Raw genomic sequence first — 19,146 nt, forward strand, 5'->3', positions numbered from 1 at the left:
CGTAATAGTGCAGAACTGAACTGAAGCCAACTTTATAGTGCTACCACACTGAAGTAAACTGCAGATGGTTCCCATTTGGACATCCAACCTTGTCACATTACTTCAACAACAGGCAAACCAGTTGTTACACTACAACAATGCTGAACATTAAGCAGGAAGTAGTAACAACTATTTTTAAAGACTCTAGTAAGGCTCGTCCATAGGACTGAACCCAAAGCCTTTCTCACAGGGACGAGCACTCAACTAAAGGCCATAAGTGAGGAAGTGTTTTTTGGGAGACATAAGGAAGAAGAAAGATCTTTAGACACGAGGGCCATGGCCCTTAACGGTCATCTGACGATTGACATATAGACTGACAGAACACAGAATTTGCTGATGGTTGTCTAACAACTCTGATGAATTAAAATTCAGAACATTCTTTTAAAGTATCAGAAACTCATAAATAGTAGGTTCTGTTCATGAAAAACAGTTTCGTAATCATGTTACATAATGGCCACCGTGACTGCCATATTTTCATCACGCTGAAATATAACAACCTATCATGCTTCTTCACCTTGGCAAATTAAAACACTGCAAATATTTTCCTCATTGGTGCGGACGAAACTTGAGTAGTCGTAGATGAGTTATGATGGATTTTGGACCAACCAGAAAATATGATCAGGTCAGGACAATCCTAGAATAACTTCAGGCACGTTTGATACAATTGTAACAACCTAATAATGTCCAAAACCAAATTTGATTGAAATCCAAGGAATTAAGAAGGAGTAGCATTCTAAAGCCCTGCCCTTAAGTCTTCTATAATTCTCTGTTGCAAATCACTGTTAAACTGTAATAACGTTTAAATTTCAATGAAACTTGCAGTTCAAGTTACACAGCAAAAATTTAGTGAAAATTCCACGAATTCAACTTTTGCTTCATTTACCAATAACAGAACAATCAACAAGTTTAAACTAGAAAACAGCACTTCAGAGTTCAAAAACACATATCACCATTAAAAAAGTTAGAAAGAATCACTGGAAATGTATATATATATTTTTTTTTTATCAAAATTAATATTTTCTTCTAGTTCACAGGCAAAAATGTAATGACAATTTTATATCATCTGATGCAAAGTTATCTCAGGATGTAAGATGAAAGTATAAATACGTTTTGTGGTGTACAAAGTTCTGCTCCTGTTCAGTGAGACTGGCATTTAGGAAATCCTTCATGGGCATGGTGTTGCTGACCCACTCGATCAAACCAACCCTGTCAAGTAAACAAGAATCTCAGTTACTAATATTTAGCATGATAGCTGATGACTGTTTTAAGGTTACTAAGGGTTTACTATGTGTAAATACCTGGGGGTCATAGGGATTACTGTTTTAAGGTTACTAAGGGTTTACAATGTGTAATTACTTGGGGGTCATAGGGATGATTGTTTTAAGGTTTCTAAGGGTTTACAATGTGTAATTACCTGGGGTTCATAGGGATGGCTGTTTTAAGGTTACTAAGGGTTTACAATGTGTAAATACCTGGGGGTCATAGGGATGACTTGATATGTCTTGAGATGAAGTTTACGTTGTCGACAAGCAGGATCTCTCTCAAACACCTGGTTCATTAGGAAGAAGAGCTGTTCTATACGCTGGTCCTGTCTTAAGTCTTCACCTCCCTTTACAAGGTAGGGGTATTCCTTTTCATCATTACCACGGATCACAACACGCTTTGGTTTTCTTATTGATGACATCACTAACACCTGTAAATATATGTTTAGTCTTTATTGTCTATAAATATTTTTGCCATTCCATACTGACAGCAGTAAGGAAGTCAAAGACATTTATCATGAAACTCCGACTCTCTATTTGTAACTTCTTAAACTTCATCAATAACTTCTAGTTCTAAATTCATTACACCAATATCTAAGTCTTTCTGCTTTTGACAATTTTAAGCTATTCCTCAATAACATCTAGTTTTACATTAATGACTTGAATTCTTCAGTGTATAATCCTGTGAATTCATTGATTATCTTGAGCAGATCATTCATAACCTTGAGTTCACCATTAATGACCTTGAGTTTTCCATAAATAACCTCAACTTCTCCATTAATTACCTTGAGTTCTCAATTAATAACCATGAGTTCACCTCCAATTACCTTCAATTCTCCTTTAATAACCTTGAGTTCACCATTAATAACCTTGAGTTCACCATTAACCTTAGGTTCTCTGTTAATAACCTTGAGTTCACCACTAATAATCTTAGGTCCTCTGTTAATAACCTCGAGGTTTTTTTTAGAGTGACAAACCATTCCACACAGAAAAATCATATCATTGACTGGGAACATACAAAATATTTGACAGGGAAAATGTCTTTGACCAAGTATTAAACAAAGCAAAGCTAAATTGACTACAGTACATAGTTACCATCTGGTGTAATCTATTTACTATCTCATCATACTATTTTCAACCTTAGTGTATTTCAACCTTAGTGTACATAGGATTATAGTGCAGCCGAAAAGGTTGGTCAAAATCGTACCATCTGTCATACACTATGTACGCCAGTGCTAGTATGCTCTACACTGGCCATTTGTCTGATGAAGGTGATTGTGTAGTCATTGAAATGTCACACTCTAACCTTCTACTGGCTGTGTTACCTTGAGTTCACCATTAATAACCTTAAGTTGGTCATCATAAACATTTATTTTTTATCATTATGATCATCTTCACTTTCATGTAAATATAAGGCCCAAGGGGCCTGCATTGCTCACCTGACTAATGAAACTATTCAGTAGTTAAATAAAGAATTTCAAACATAACATTTAATTTCTTTTGTAATTTCTCTTTTGGGTCCAAACTTGTAGTTAAACAGAAGTCAAATTCATTATTCATTAAAATTGCTTCAGACCAAACTTGGACATAATTCTAAAGAATTTTAAAGAATCTGCTCTATTTTCCCTTTTGGGCCCCATCTCTTGGGCCCCTCATGTCTAGAAGCAAATTCTTAGAAAAAGTTGACGGACAGACAACAGTCGCTACACCATTGCATAGGTTCTTTGGTGAGCTCATAGGTGAACTAAAAAAGGGGTAAGGTATTAATTAAGAGTGATTATCATCATAATGATAATTAATCTGGTATATGAACATATCCTAGAAGGTAAAGAAAAAAGATCCGGCAATAAGTAATTACAAGAGATTTGTACAAATAGTACTTACCCTTTGGTCAAAGCCTGCAACCTTTACATGGTATTCAGGAAGAGGCTTTGTCAGGCCGGTATACTGACCTAGAGAAATAGCCAGATACATCAATATTTCAATTTCCAAACAAAACTAATATAAACACGAGGAAAAAATGTGTCATTAGCATAACTGTCAAAGTTTCTTCTTTTATTTTTTTTAATTTTTCATCAGAATCCACAAAAATCTTTCTAAACATTAAAAACAAAGTAGGGGCTCAAACAGTGAACGCCCCACTTCTTCATCTCTTACATCTCATCTAAAGAAAGATAACAACACAAAAAGTTGCCAGCAAAAAAAATCTGAATAAAAAAAAAGTGAATGGATCATAAATCTGAATTTTCTCGCTCACCCTGTTATCTAAACAATCAAAAGGAAAATAGTGTGACGAAAAGGAAATCTCAAATTAGATAGCAAAATTATATCTGTGATTTTATTTCACTGTCGTGTGTTACCTGGAATCTCCAAGTTATTGCCCTCTGTGTTGGGGTTAAAGTCCACCATCCACTTACAGTACTCCTTGAGTGATGCTGGAGGAATGAGTTTTGAGTTCTTTGGTACCCCTTTCACCTCCAGGTCCATATCTTCAGAAAGCTTGCGGAAAATCGCATAGAACTCCTTCATAAATAAAAAATTTCATTATTTTTGATAATTTTTAATTGCAATCATTTCAACATTGACTCATTTCACTAATCAATGCTTTTAAGACCAAATACCAACATTATTATATGTTAGAGACTATTTGACATCTCTTATCATAATACCAAGTCAATGCTAGTTGATTATTGTCTATAGTTGATACAGAGGTTCCTAAAACACTTGTGTTGTTATAAGACTATTACTCAATACTTACTTTTGTCTTCATACCCACAAGTTTCCTGCCACCTTCTCCAAAACATTTATCAATTTCCTTTTTGAATCTCTGAAAACCCAAAATTTATTTTTTGCTGGTTTAATATGAATATATTTGGAAAGGATAAATTTTGAACATTAATATTTGAAAAAAAAAAGAACTGAAAGTCAAAGCAGTAACCCAGTTCAACACTTATTACAGGTAAACACTATTATACCCTCTTTCTTTGTTGTTACAGGTAAACACTATTATACCCTCTTTCTTTGTTGTTACAGGTAAACACTATTATACCCTCTTTCTTTGTTGTTACAGGTAAACACTATTATACCCTCTTTCTTTGTTGTTACAGGTAAACACTATTATACCCTCTTTCTTTGTTGTTACAGGTAAACACTATTATACCCTCTTTCTTTGTTGTTACAGGTAAACACTATTATACCCTCTTTCTTTGTTGTTACAGGTAAACACTATTATACCCTCTTTCTTTGTTGTTACAGGTAAACACTATTATACCCTCTTTCTTTGTTGTTACAGGTATTTAATAACCACTTAATCAAAAGCACCATCAACTTCTAGGCACCTGAAAAGTTTATCTTTACTGCTAATTTCCTTTTTGAATCTCTGAAAACCAAACATTTTTAGCTTAGTCTAATAAGATTTACTGAAAAAATCTGATAATAGCCACGGCTATATCAAAATCAGTTATTAATTAAAATCAGTTATCAGTAACTGCTTACAGCTGAGAATTTTTTGAGGTACTGCCCCATCTCTATAATGGACTGTGAACTGGTCTGTGTGGATGACACATCATCACGGTAACTCAACATCACACTCTGGGATGGTTCAAGCACCTGTTGGTACATCTCCAGATACATTTCCTTTATTTTAACATTGTCTTGCTTCTTTTTCTTCAGCATCCTCAGCATGTCATGACCCCAGTCCTACAACAATCAACGCTCTGCTGCAGGAAAATATATCTATAGAAGGGTAACAGAACGGAGGCAATACCTATACAGAGAAACAATATGTACACAATGTACATTAATATCTTTTTTGCTGTTTTTTGGAGTTTATTTCCAAGCAGTTGATGTGATCTGTTTCCCAATCACTGACATTGACATACATGCATATGTTTGCGTTTCCCTGGGTACATTCCTAATGGCCAGGTGTTGCTGATTCTAATGAAGGGTATGCATATCTTCCCAATTTCTTATAAATATTCAATATTTGTGTATAATCAACAAAAAGCATACATATTTGAGTTTACCATTTCTGGAAGTTTGTACATGAAGACGAACAGTCACTTTATCTAAATTTTTTAACATTCATAAGTTTACCTGATTTAAAGCTCTACAGTTTATAGAAATTCATTTGACCTAAAAAATTTGTTAAAATGTTCCTAAACAATATTTTTCATTACTCTATATATTACCATGTCAGACCGACATGTCCATAGTTCCCCGTGTTTCTTCCCTGTGTATTATAACCCCAAAGATTACCATGTCAGACTGACAGGTCCATTGTTTAATGTGTTTGTTCTCTGTGTATTATAACCCCATAGATTACCACGTCAGACTGACAGGTCCATAGTTTCCTGTGTTTGTTCCCTGTGTATTATTACCCCATAGATTACCACATCAGACCGACAGGTCCAAAGTTTCCTGTGTTTGGTCTCTGTGTATTATTACCCCATAGATTACCACGTCAGACTGACTGGTCCAAAGTTTCCTGTGTTTGGTCTCTGTGTATTATAACCCCATAGATTACCATGTCAGACTGACTGGTCCATAGCTTCCTGTGTTTGTTAACTGTGTATTATAACCCCATAGATTACCATGTCAGACCGACATGTCCATAGTTCCCCGTGTTTGTTCCCTGTGTATTATAACCCCATAGATTACCACGTCAGACTGACAGGTCCATAGTTTCCTGTGTTTGGTCTCGGTGTATTATAACCCCATAGATTACCACATCAGACCGACAGGTCCAAAGTTTCCTGTGTTTGGTCTCGGTGTATTATAACCCCATAGATTACCACGTAAGACTGAGTGGTCCATAGATTCCTGTGTTTGTTAACTGTGTATTATAACCCCATAGATTACCACGTCAGACTGACAGGTCCATAGTTTCCTGTGTTTGTTCCCTGTGTATTATAACCCCATAGATTACCACGTCAGACTGACAGGTCCATAGTTTCCTGTGTTTTTGCCCTGTGTATTATAACCCCATAGATTAAGATGTCAGATCTACTGGTCCATAGTTTCATGGGTTTTTGCCCCATGTGGGATATGCCTAAAAAACAACATTTTTTATATCTCGTTCAACAGTGATACTTTGCTATATTGTTGAATTTTCACCAAATACAAAAAGGACGAACTTTAAAGCAGAGGTAAAAAAACTCCCAGTACACAGAAACTTTACAAGGAGGAACTTACAACAAGATAAAATCTATTGAAGGGAAACAATCTGTACAAGACAGAGAATATCAACAAAACAGACAATTTTTAGTACGACACTCACAACCAGACAGAACCTTGGGACAAAATATGAGAACTCTACCTGAAGAGAAAGATTATAAATTTGGCAATTTCAATATGATGTCAATGCTGTGAAAAAAGAAAGGATTTAACTGTTGCAACCCTTAGGTGAGACAAGTAAATTCTACATCAGTAAAAGTCCGAATACATCTGTCAAGGTAAGACAGGGAAATATCACACCAGTAAAGACCTGAATACAACTGTTCAGGTAAGACGGGGAAATATCACACCAGTAAAGGCCCAAATACACCTGTCCAGGTAAGACACGGAAATATCACACCAGTTAAGGCCCGAATACACCTATCCAGGTAAGACAGGGAAAAATCACACCAGTAAAGGCCTGAATACACCTGTCCAGGTAAGACAAGGAAATATCACACCAGTAAAGGCCTGAATACATCTGTCCAGGTAAGACAGGAAAAAATCACACCAGTAAAGACCTGAATACATCTGTCCAGGTAAGACAGGGAAATATCACACCAGTAAAGACCTGAATACACCTGTCCAGGTAAGATAGGGAAAAATCACACCAGTAAAGACCTGAATACATCTGTCCAGGTCAGACAGGGAAATATCACACCAGTAAAGACCTGAATACATCTGTCCAGGTAAGACACGGAAATATCACACCAGTAAAGACCTGAATACATCTGTCCAGGTCAGACAGGGAAATATCACACCAGTAAATGCCCGAATACACCTGTCCAGGTAAGACACGGAAATATCACACCAGTAAAGACCTGAATACATCTGTCCAGGTCAGACAGGGAAATATCACACCAGTAAAGGCCCGAATATACCTGTCCAGGTAAGACACGGAAATATCACACCAGTAAAGGCCCAAATACATCTGTCCAGGTAAGACAAGGAAATATCATTAAGAACACGTGTTACTACTACTAAAATTGAAAGTTGACCTAGATTATTCGTTTGATCAAGCTCAATGATCTATCATTCCAATTAGATCCCTTGGTCAATCAGAAAATAGTTATAAATAAGTTTCAATATATATCAACCATGGGCCTTGAAATTATGACTTACCTTGAATATTTGGTCTGGTTGTCCAAACTGTTCCAAGGCAGAAATGAATTTTGTTACCAAGGGGACATGCTCCTCATCCAGCAGGTTGGCCAGTCTGAAAAAAAAATAAAGAAATAGTACAATGTATCATTTGACCAGCTGGTTGGATGCTGAAACCAATGCATTCCATAGCTGTAGTATTGTGATTCCATTTGAACTGATAAAAGTTTAAATAACATTAACAAATTATAAATGTAACGTATCATTAACCTCCGACTAATTACTGTAAACCAGGACATTTTGGTTGTAGTTATATTTTGGTTTATTTGGCACCAGCTGGCATGAAAGCACCAAAATTAAACACATTAAATCATAATGTTGTCATATCAAAAAATACTAGATATTCCAGATGCACCAATTTGCAGCTCCATCATTAGGTAATGTGGTTTTATTTCGGTGATTACAGCAGAGAATCCTTCATGCATGACATGGCTACAGAAAATGTATTGTTGTGTCACTCTTCAAGAAAGATGTGATTTTAAAAATTTGTGACTATAATACTTTGTTTTGTTAAAGTTTTGTTTAGGATGTTGCTGGTATAAAGGTAAGATCACCTGGTATCATTTAATCAGTTACAACAAACAATGCTGGTTTGCTGACATCTGTACTAACTAGGTCAATTACTATGTGAATTACTAGTCATGTGAGAAGAGATCACTTATATACATTTCATACAAATGGGGTAGGTCTGTATTCCATTACCAGTACAGCTTCAAAGCTATCACTGTATTTTTTAAACCCAAAACTGCACATACCGTTTTTATTGAAGATTACTTTATTGACAAGTGGACAGCAGATCTGTGTAACAAGGAATGAGGTTATATGGGTTGGTGAATACCCCAAATTGTGACAAAGGATTGATGGAAATGCCATAATTTGACATTAATTTCATTGAATTTTTATTAGAATGTGTAAACATTTATACAGACTTAATGGTTATCTAAAGATGTCCTTAAGTGATCAACACAAGGACAATAATTAAGTCGGTGCTAACACACCCAGAAGAACCTGTTAACCTGTACTTGGAGGGCTTTTAGTCAACATAATGATATCAATCCTTAATACCATTCAAGGCAAAAGAGCACATGCAAGACTCTACCTTTTCCTAACTTTGATAATAGTGAATCACCTACCTTTCCACCACGGCTTTGTTCTTTTTATCATAAGGTTTGTTCCCGAATTGGAAACCTTCCTGACTGAGCTTGAAGTGGTATACAACAGCCTGTAAATCAACATATGACATGCTACAAAAACCTGTCTACAGACTGCCTGCTGTTTTGAAATTTCGAAAGAAAGCTGGTTCCATGTTTCTTGGGATGTATAACTGAAAGTTCTGTCTATGGTATTTGTTCTTGGTTAACAGAAAATTGTGGTTTGCAGCAGATTTTTATAAAAATTTACAATACTTTTAAAAGGCATCATCTCTGTATATGATGATTAACATTAATTGCCATATAAGAACACTTTTATGATAAATAGTTTCTCATCAAAAGGTTACCAGTCCAGAGAAATAGATATTCAACTCCTTTGACAGTGTTGTAAAATCTGCATTTGAAGTAGTTCTGGCAGCACTTTTTACTTTAAACAGTAGCTTACCTGAGGGTACAAAGTAGCTATTTTAAACAGCACTGGTTGTACAGCAGGAGCCTCTGGCTTGTCCATCAAGGCCATCATCTGACTGATCCACAATAAGTACATCCAGCTGGGCACCTCATCACACTGTCAAAACCAACCTTACTCATCAAATGCTACAGTGATTACCTCCCTTTAAAATTCTTCCTCAAGTCATCAAAATTAGTAACCTTCTACTATGTGTGTTACTGAGAATGATACATGTGTTTCATCAGAAAACTTCAAACCTTGAAATATCATGGTGGAGCCTTACACTAGTACAAACCTTGTCTATAAATGTGCCCATACAATCAGGGTAAAGTTCAATCAGCTGTAAAAGACGGGGAAATCTTTGTTTGGCCTCCATGGAGTCTAACCGCATGGCGTTGAGTAGACACACAACTACGGTATCAGGAAATGTTTTGGTTGTTGATTTACTCAAGTCCAAGTCATCTGACAAAACAGATACAGGAATTCAAATAAGAATTCTTGAACTGAACTGAAAATAGTTTTCATTGGAGAAAAGATTCAAACTAATGTGAAACTGACAGCAAACTGTTTATTTCACAACTGATCTAGATAGGGGAAGTTTACCTACAACAAGACATGACGAGAGCCTTCAATAATAGTGTTGCATGTGTAATTCACGATGATTTAAGAATATTCTTTATTACCTGTCTTACCATACATGAATTAGAAATTAACATACCATCTTCGGTCATTCTCAGCATCTTGTCACAGAATTTGGCCACTGCCATCAAAGCCATGTCTTTGGTGAACCCATTCCGTGGGGAATGTCCACCGTCCTCATAGTGTAGCGACTTCTTCATGTTCTCAAAGCCACGTTTAACCAGGCTTTCTATCAGCTGTAGAAATTATCAAACAGATTCCCGGAAGACGTGAACCAATCGTTTTCTATCAGATGTGTAATTATCAAACTGATTCTCAGAAGACATGAACCAATCGTTCTCGATCAGATGAAGAAATTATCAAACTGATTCTCAGAAGTCAGATTCTCCGCAGTCATGTACAAAGTACAAATATGTGACCTACCATAGACCCAGGCTGGAGGAAATGTTCTAACTATGCCATTAAGAAAGTAGTTCCTAATTCTGCATATAAACACTCTACCTATTAGTTAAACATATATGTCATTTATTTTTCAATTTACCTCTGTCTCTTCCATTTTGCTGACTCCTGTAATATCTTTTAATCTCTCTCTGTTCCTGTCACCAAGACAGCCCAAGCCACTTATTGATCGCACACCATCTACCAACAGCTCGTGTGTCTGCCCTAGCAACACAAAATGAAGACGACCAAATGCTGGAATCTCCTCAAGGACATCACTCTTGCTGTTTTTACCTGAAACAGAAAAGTAGCAGATAAATGTATGGGTGTCTTTTGCTCAGGACTTAACAGGCTGATCTTCTGTTGAATTGATACAAGTAAAGGTGTTTTATGCCCTGGATTTAAACAACAACTCCTCTTTGATATGATAAAAGTAAGAGTGTCATATGCTCAGAACTTCAAGGTCACTCTAGTAAGGGTGTTTTCTGCTCATAACCTAATAGGGGATCTGTTGCTCAAAAGTTAGCTAAAGTTAACCACTGGTTAGTGAAAAATTGAAATTGCTGACAGTGAACAACAACAGTGTTAAATGTAAAATTAACACATAAAATATAAGATTCTGACTTGTCTCAACAAAACTACTGCTATGTAATGGAAAAGAATGTTTCCAATTTTGTTAAACTCATGTTAGACACTGGTTATCTATAACCAGCCATTGACCAACTGGGGCCAGACCAATGTGGGAGTGATACAGGTAAAGGTGTCTTTCATTGAAGACTTAACACACATCCTCTGTAGGGGCAGTATAGGTAAGGATATCATCAGCTCAGGACTTAACACACACAGATCTTCTGTAGGGGCAGTATAGGTAAGGATATCATCAGCTCAAGACTTAACACACAGATCTTCTGTAGGAGCAGTATAGGTAAGGATATCATCAGCTCAGGACTTAACACACACAGATCTTCTGTAGGGGCAGTATAGGTAAGGATATCATCAGCTCAGGACTTAACACACACAGATCTTCTGTAGGGGCAGTATAGGTAAGGGTGTCATCAGCTCAGGACTCAACACACACAGATCCTCTGTAGGGGCAGTATAGGTAAGGATGTCATCAGCTCAGGACTTAACACACACAGATCCTCTGTAGGGGCAGTATGGGTAAGGATATCATCAGCTCAGGACTTAACACACAGATCTTCTGTATTGGGGTGACACAAGTAAGGGTGCCTTTTGTTCAAGACTTAAAACACTGATCTTCTGTATTGGGGCGACACAAGTAAGGGTGCCTTTTGTTCAAGACTAATAACACTGATCTTCTGTATTGGGGCGACACAACTAAGGGTAGCTTTTGTTCAAGACTTAACACACACAAATCCTCTGAGAAGGGAGGATAGGGTAGTGATAACAGTGTGTCACAGAGAACACAATTGGTGTCATACCTGTAAGGGTACAATCGGCTCAGGGCTAAACCCACAGATCCGCTGTATGTGTGATACAAGTAAGGGTGTTGTATGCTCAGGACTGGTCAATATCAACGAGATTACAGTTAAACCAGCACTGTACTTACCTAGCAGATCTACAGTGGAGGCAATGCTGGTAAAAGTGTCGTCTGCCCAGCTTGACTGAGCGCTATGTGCCTTTTTGTGATGAGTACTGGTATATAGATGTCCCCAGCTTATCCAGAGTCCAGCATTCCCACTACCCTTACATTGCTGTAACAAATACCATCTTAATAGAGTGTCTCACAAATTACATCACTTTTCTAGGTTGATGAAGAGGAATTTTTATTGTTGTCATGACGACCTCACTTGGAAATACCCCATATGTGTCAGATGTTCATTAGTGTTCCTGGTGGTTTGTTATTGTTTATCTTAATTCTCATGAGAGATTAACAAAAATATACAAGGCGGCTGTCATCGATTTCAGGAACACCTGGTATTTTTTATTTCTCCTTGTACTATTTCAGGAGTATATGAGTAAATTTTTCTTCAGTTTACAATATGCACTAGTTTCAACAAAAGGAAAATAAAAAGAGGTGGAGGAGTCCAACATCCTGTGAGTGGTAGTAGTTGGTAGATGTGTCGGTAGAAGAATCCTAGGTGGATCGGAAGGATTTTAGCAGTGCTCCAGAGTGGTTAGTTTCATAGAACTGGAGTTTGAATTCACTTATGTTGACATGCTGGTATTTATTGTTTTTTTATCTATGGTCCCCGCTGAATAACAAGACAATCATATGATAAAAATTATCAGGCATAATTACATTATAGTCTTACCCTACTGTCTTACTTAAGCATTATAAGCATGCCTATCAACTCTCCAGTTTTCAAATGTAGGAGAAATATATGGCTAAATTTAACATTATAAAGTAATATACTATATTCAAACTCTTTATTTGATATACGACAAAATAGTGATGCTATATCTCTTATCAGAACCGAATGCACTAATTTCACATCAGTATGAGGATGCTAGGTTCTGGAAATACAAATGTACAAATCAATAATGGAGATCATGGAGCTTCCCACACAAATACTGAGGGCTTACAGGTATGTAGACGTAGTAAAAGTGTTATGATCTAGAGTGGAGATCATGGAGACTGCCACACAAATATTGAGGGCTTACAGGTATGTATGTAGTAAAAGTGTTATGATCTAGAGTGGAGATCATGGAGATTCCCACACAAATACTGAGGGCTTACAGGTATGTAGACGTAGTAAAAGTGTTATGATCTAGAGTGGAGATCATGGAGACTGCCACACAAATATTGAGGGCTTACAGGTATGTAGACGTAGTAAAAGTGTTATGATCTAGAGTGGAGATCATGGAGATTCCCACACAAATACTGAGGGCTTACAGGTATGTAGACGTAGTAAAAGTGTTATGATCTAGAGTGGAGATCATGGAGATTCCCACACAAATATTGAGGGCTTACAGGTATGTAGACGTAGTAAAAGTGTTATGATCTAGAGTGGAGATCATGGAGACTGCCACACAAATATTGAGAGCTTACAGGTATGTAGACGTAGTAAAAGTGTTATGATCTAGAGTGGAGATCATGGAGATTCCCACACAAATATTGAGGGCTTACAGGTATGTAGACGTAGTAAAAGTGTTATGATCTAGAGTGGAGATCATGGAGATTCCCGCACAAATATTGAGGGCTTACAGGTATGTAGACGTAGTAAAAGTGTTATGATCTAGAGTGGAGATCATGGAGATTCCCACACAAATATTGAGGGCTTACAGGTATGTAGACGTAGTAAAAGTGTTATGATCTAGAGTGGAGATCATGGAGATTCCCACACAAATATTGAGGGCTTACAGGTATGTAGACGTAGTAAAAGTGTTATGATCTAGAGTGGAGATCATGGAGATTCCCACACAAATATTGAGGGCTTACAGGTATGTAGACGTAGTAAAAGTGTTATGATCTAGAGTGGAGATCATGGAGATTCCCGCACAAATATTGAGGGCTTACAGGTATGTAGACGTAGTAAAAGTGTTATGATCTAGAGTGGAGATCATGGAGATTCCCAGCACAAAGTGAGGGAAACAGGTATGTGATATAAAAGGTTAAAGAGAAATCAGTCACCAAATACAGGTATGTAGACGTATAAAAGTGATCTAGAGTGGAGATCATGGAGATTCCCACACAAATATTGAGGGCTTACAGGTATGTAGACGTAGTAAAAGTGTTATGAGAACAGCCCAGTCAACATTGATATGGAACGATTCCCACACAAATAGTGATCTACAGACTATGAGAACAGCCCAGTCAAAAGTGTTATGATCTAGAGAGAATCAGTCACACTACAGACTATGAGAACAGCCCAGTCAACATTGATATGGAACGAGAAATCAGTCATCTACAGACTATGAGAACAGCCCAGTCAACATTGATATGGAACGAGAAATCAGTCACCTACAGACTATGAGAACAGCCCAGTCAACATTGATATGGAACGAGAAATCAGTCACCTACAGACTATGAGAACAGCCCAGTCAACATTGATATGGAACGAGAAATCAGTCACCTACAGACTATGAGAACAGCCCAGTCAACATTGATATGGAAAGAGAAATCAGTCACCTACAGACTATGAGAACAGCCCAGTCAACATTGATATGGAAAGAGAAATCAGTCACCTACAGACTATGAGAACAGCCCAGTCAACATTGATATGGAACGAGAAATCAGTCACCTACAGACTATGAGAACAGCCCAGTCAACATTGATATGGAACGAGAAATCAGTCACCTACAGACTATGAGAACAGCCAAGTCAACACTGACAAGGAAAAGGAAATCAGTCACCTACAGACTATGAGAACAGCCCAGTCAACATTGATATGGAAAGAGAAATCAGTCACCTACAGACTATGAGAACAGCCAAGTCAACACTGACAAGGAAAAGGAAATCAGTCACCTACAGACTATGAGAACAGCCCAGTCAACATTGATATGGAAAGAGAAATCAGTCACCTACAGACTATGAGAACAGCCAAGTCAACACTGACAAGGAAAAGGAAATCAGTCACCTACAGACTATGAGAACAGCCAAGTCAACATTGATATGGAAAGAGAAATCAGTCACCTACAGACTATGAGAACAGCCAAGTCAACACTGACAAGGAAAAGGAAATCAGTCACCTACAGACTATGAGAACAGCCAAGTCAACACTGACAAGGAAAAGGAAATCAGTCACCTACAGACTATGAGAACAGCCCAGTCAACATTGATATGGAAAGAGAAATCAGTCACCTACAGACTATGAGAACAGCCAAGTCAACACTGAAGGAAAAGGAAATCAGTCACCTACAGACTATGAGAACAGCCCAGTCAACATTGATATGGAAAGAGAAATCAGTCACCTACAGACTATGAGAACAGCCCAGACAACAATGATATGGAACGAGAAATCAGTCACCTACAGACTATGAGAACAGCCCAGTCAACATTGATATGGAAAGAGAAATCAGTCACCTACAGACTATGAGAACAGCCCAGTCAACATTGATATGGAAAGAGAAATCAGTCACCTACAGACTATGAGAACAGCCAAGTCAACATTGATATGGAAAGAGAAATCAGTCACCTACAGACTATGAGAACAGCCCAGTCAACATTGATATGGAAGAGAAATCAGTCACCTACAGACTATGAGAACAGCCCAGTCAACATTGATATGGAAAGAGAAATCAGTCACCTACAGACTATGAGAACAGCCCAGTCAACATTGATATGGAACGAGAAATCAGTCACCTACAGACTATGAGAACAGCCCAGTCAACATTGATATGGAACGAGAAATCAGTCACCTACAGACTATGAGAACAGCCTAGTCAACATTGATATGGAACGAGAAATCAGTCACCTACAGACTATGAGAACAGCCCAGTCAACATTGATATGGAAAGAGAAATCAGTCACCTACAGACTATGAGAACAGCCAAGTCAACATTGATATTGAAAACTAAAATCAGTCACCTACAGACTATGAGAACAGCCAAGTCAACATTGATATGGAAAGAGAAATCAGTCACCTACAGACTATGAGAACAGCCAAGTCAACATTGATATTGAAAGAGAAATCAGTCACCTACAGACTATGAGAACAGCCAAGTCAACATTGATATGGAAAGAGAAATCAGTCACCTACAGACTATGAGAACAGCCCAGTCAACATTGACAAGGAAAGAGAAATCAGTCACCTACAGACTATGAGAACAGCCAAGTCAACATTGATATGGAAAGAGAAATCAGTCACCTACAGACTATGAGAACAGCCAAGTCAACATTGACAAGGAAAGAGAAATCAGTCACCTACAGACTATGAGAACAGCCAAGTCAACACTGACAAGGAAAAGGAAATCAGTCACCTACAGACTATGAGAACAGCCAAGTCAACATTGATATGGAAAGAGAAATCAGTCACCTACAGACTATGAGAACAGCCAAGTCAACACTGACAAGGAAAAGGAAATCAGTCACCTACAGACTATGAGAACAGCCAAGTCAACATTGATATGGAAAGAGAAATCAGTCACCTACAGACTATGAGAACAGCCAAGTCAACATTGATATTGAAAACTAAAATCAGTCGTCTACAGACTATGAGAACAGCCAAGTCAACATTGATATGGAAAGAGAAATCAGTCACCTACAGACTATGAGAACAGCCAAGTCAACATTGACAAGGAAAGAGAAATCAGTCACCTACAGACTATGAGAACAGCCAAGTCAACACTGACAAGGAAAAGGAAATCAGTCACCTACAGACTATGAGAACAGCCCAGTCAACATTGATATGGAAAGAGAAATCAGTCACCTACAGACTATGAGAACAGCCAAGTCAACATTGATATGGAAAGAGAAATCAGTCACCTACAGACTATGAGAACAGCCAAGTCAACATTGATATGGAAAGAGAAATCAGTCACCTACAGACTATGAGAACAGCCAAGTCAACATTGATATGGAAAGAGAAATCAGTCACCTACAGACTATGAGAACAGCCAAGTCAACATTGATATGGAAAGAGAAATCAGTCACCTACAGACTATGAGAACAGCCAAGTCAACATTGATATGGAAAGAGAAATCAGTCACCTACAGACTATGAGAACAGCCATGTCAACATTGATATGGAAAGAGAAATCAGTCATCTACAGACTATGGTAACAGGTGTATACTGGTGGAGGGAGAAACACTTGTAAATAAAACTTTCAATTCAGTCTCAATACAATTTTTTTCTGACTGTACATAATAAATAACCTCTTACTTAAATGTCTGATAAGTGTTATCATGTCCGATAATTATCAGTGCCCACTTACACTTTTATTTTCTCCCAGGATCTGCAAAGCCAGCTTGTAATTGTTCTGATTTTTGCAGCTCTCTACCATTTGAAGGTGGAGTCGGAGTTTGGACTCGAGGAATGTGTCAGACATATCTACTTCCATAGAATCCTCTGAGTTTTGTTCACTGGCCATTAAACGTGCCCCAATGTGATCCAGAAAGAGGCTCCTGTTGGTGACAATGTCGTCCCATACCCTCACTGAGTCCAACAACATGTCAGGAGAACGACCCTCCCACTTCTCCAGTAGGCGATTAGCAGGACCAGGGGAACTGAAATTAGCTACAAAGAATTGATGATAACCATTTATTCTTATTTTTCTGCCATTCAGCAAAATCATTTTGAAAGCTGTTGAATGATGGAAGTCAGAGGCTAATATTAATGTTAGCAAAATATATGTATTCTTCAAAACGTTATTAATAAAAAATTCTGAACTTTCATTTGAGGGAGATAAAGCTGAGGAATTCTATAAGACAGAGACAGAGAAGGAAGGAAATAGACAAAGAGAAAGTCTGTGGCTGACATTTCAAAAATTAAATCCTAAATGTCGTAAACTTAAATGCCTGGTGTTTTATAATCCTTAGAACATACTATGAAATAAAAGGCCGTCCATAGCCCGAACTGAACACACCTGAAGGAAAATTGTTTGACTGACACCTGAATGAAGCCTGTTAGTATGTTAATCTAACTGCCACATATAAAGACAGTTCAGGTGAAAAACTTTGAAACATAAACCTTATTTGTATAAATTTAACAAACAAAATATCAAAGGATAATAAGTACAAAATGAAAGGTAAATCATTTCAAATAATTAGACACCAATTTCCTAGGTTCAGATGGAGCCCCTTAATATTGTAAGTTGTAACTATTGAGCTATACTTTCATCTGTGGGAGATAAAGTTGGGAAACTCCTGTAGTTCCACTAGGGGTTGTAACTGCTGGGATATACTTACATTCATGGGAGATAAAGTTGAGAAACTCCGGTAGTACCAATAGGGGTTGTAACTACTGGGATATACTTACATTCACAGGAGATAAAGTAAAAAGACTCCTATAGTTCCACTAGGGGTTGAAACTGCTGGGATATACTTACATTCACAGGAGATAAAGTTGAGAAACTCCTGTAGTTCCACTAGGGGTTGTAATGGCTGGGATATACTTACATTCACAGGAGATAAAGTAAAAAGACTCCTATAGTTCCACTAGGGGTTGAAACTGCTGGGATATACTTACATTCACAGGAGATAAAGTTGAGAAACTCCTGTAGTTCCACTAGGGGTTGTAACTGCTGGGATATACTTACATTCACAGGAGATAAAGTAAAAAGACTCCTGTAGTTCCACTAGGGGTTGTAATGGCTGGGATATACTTACATTCACAGGAGATAAAGTTGAGAAACTCCTGTAGTTCCACTAGGGGTTGTAACTGCTGGGATATACTTACATTCATGGGAGATAAAGTTGAGAAACACCGGTAGTACCAATAGGGGTTGTAACTACTGGGATATACTTACATACACAGGAGATAAAGTTGAGAAACTCCTGTAGTTCCACTAGGGGTTGTAATGGCTGGGATATACTTACATTCACAGGAGATAAAGTAAAAAGACTCCTATAGTTCCACTAGGGGTTGAAACTGCTGGGATATACTTACATTCACAGGAGATAAAGTTGAGAAACTCCTGTAGTTCCACTAGGGGTTGTAATGGCTGGGATATACTTACATTCACAGGAGATAAAGTAAAAAGACTCCTATAGTTCCACTAGGGGTTGAAACTGCTGGGATATACTTACATTCACAGGAGATAAAGTTGAGAAACTCCTGTAGTTCCACTAGGGGTTGTAACTGCTGGGATATACTTACATTCACAGGAGATAAAGTAAAAAGACTCCTGTAGTTCCACTAGTAATGGCTGGGATATACTTACATTCACAG

The 19,146-nt window shown here is 37.7% G+C and overlaps 1 protein-coding gene across 1 annotated transcript in view; it reads right to left on the minus strand.

Moving 5' to 3' along the window:
- LOC132544007 (DNA-dependent protein kinase catalytic subunit-like) overlaps nt 1-19,146 on the minus strand; it is a 134,784-nt gene that overhangs the window by 47,225 nt on the left and 68,413 nt on the right. Inside the window, exons 74-88 of the mRNA XM_060207566.1 lie at nt 17,192-17,493; nt 11,917-12,070; nt 11,143-11,147; nt 10,459-10,635; nt 9,997-10,153; nt 9,574-9,740; nt 9,273-9,395; nt 8,810-8,898; nt 7,638-7,731; nt 4,797-5,000; nt 4,060-4,128; nt 3,662-3,824; nt 3,186-3,253; nt 1,512-1,732; nt 1,147-1,245 (exon numbers count right to left, since the gene is read on the minus strand). Coding sequence (XP_060063549.1) covers nt 1,147-1,245; nt 1,512-1,732; nt 3,186-3,253; nt 3,662-3,824; nt 4,060-4,128; nt 4,797-5,000; nt 7,638-7,731; nt 8,810-8,898; nt 9,273-9,395; nt 9,574-9,740; nt 9,997-10,153; nt 10,459-10,635; nt 11,143-11,147; nt 11,917-12,070; nt 17,192-17,493 — 2,092 coding nt within the window. The remainder of the gene's footprint in view (nt 1-1,146; nt 1,246-1,511; nt 1,733-3,185; nt 3,254-3,661; nt 3,825-4,059; nt 4,129-4,796; nt 5,001-7,637; nt 7,732-8,809; nt 8,899-9,272; nt 9,396-9,573; nt 9,741-9,996; nt 10,154-10,458; nt 10,636-11,142; nt 11,148-11,916; nt 12,071-17,191; nt 17,494-19,146) is intronic.

The sequence above is a fragment of the Ylistrum balloti genome, unplaced genomic scaffold, assembly GCF_031769215.1.
Source record: "Ylistrum balloti isolate Yb309-2 unplaced genomic scaffold, AGI_CSIRO_Ybal_v1 Utg369772, whole genome shotgun sequence".
NCBI lineage: Eukaryota > Metazoa > Mollusca > Bivalvia > Pectinida > Pectinidae > Ylistrum > Ylistrum balloti.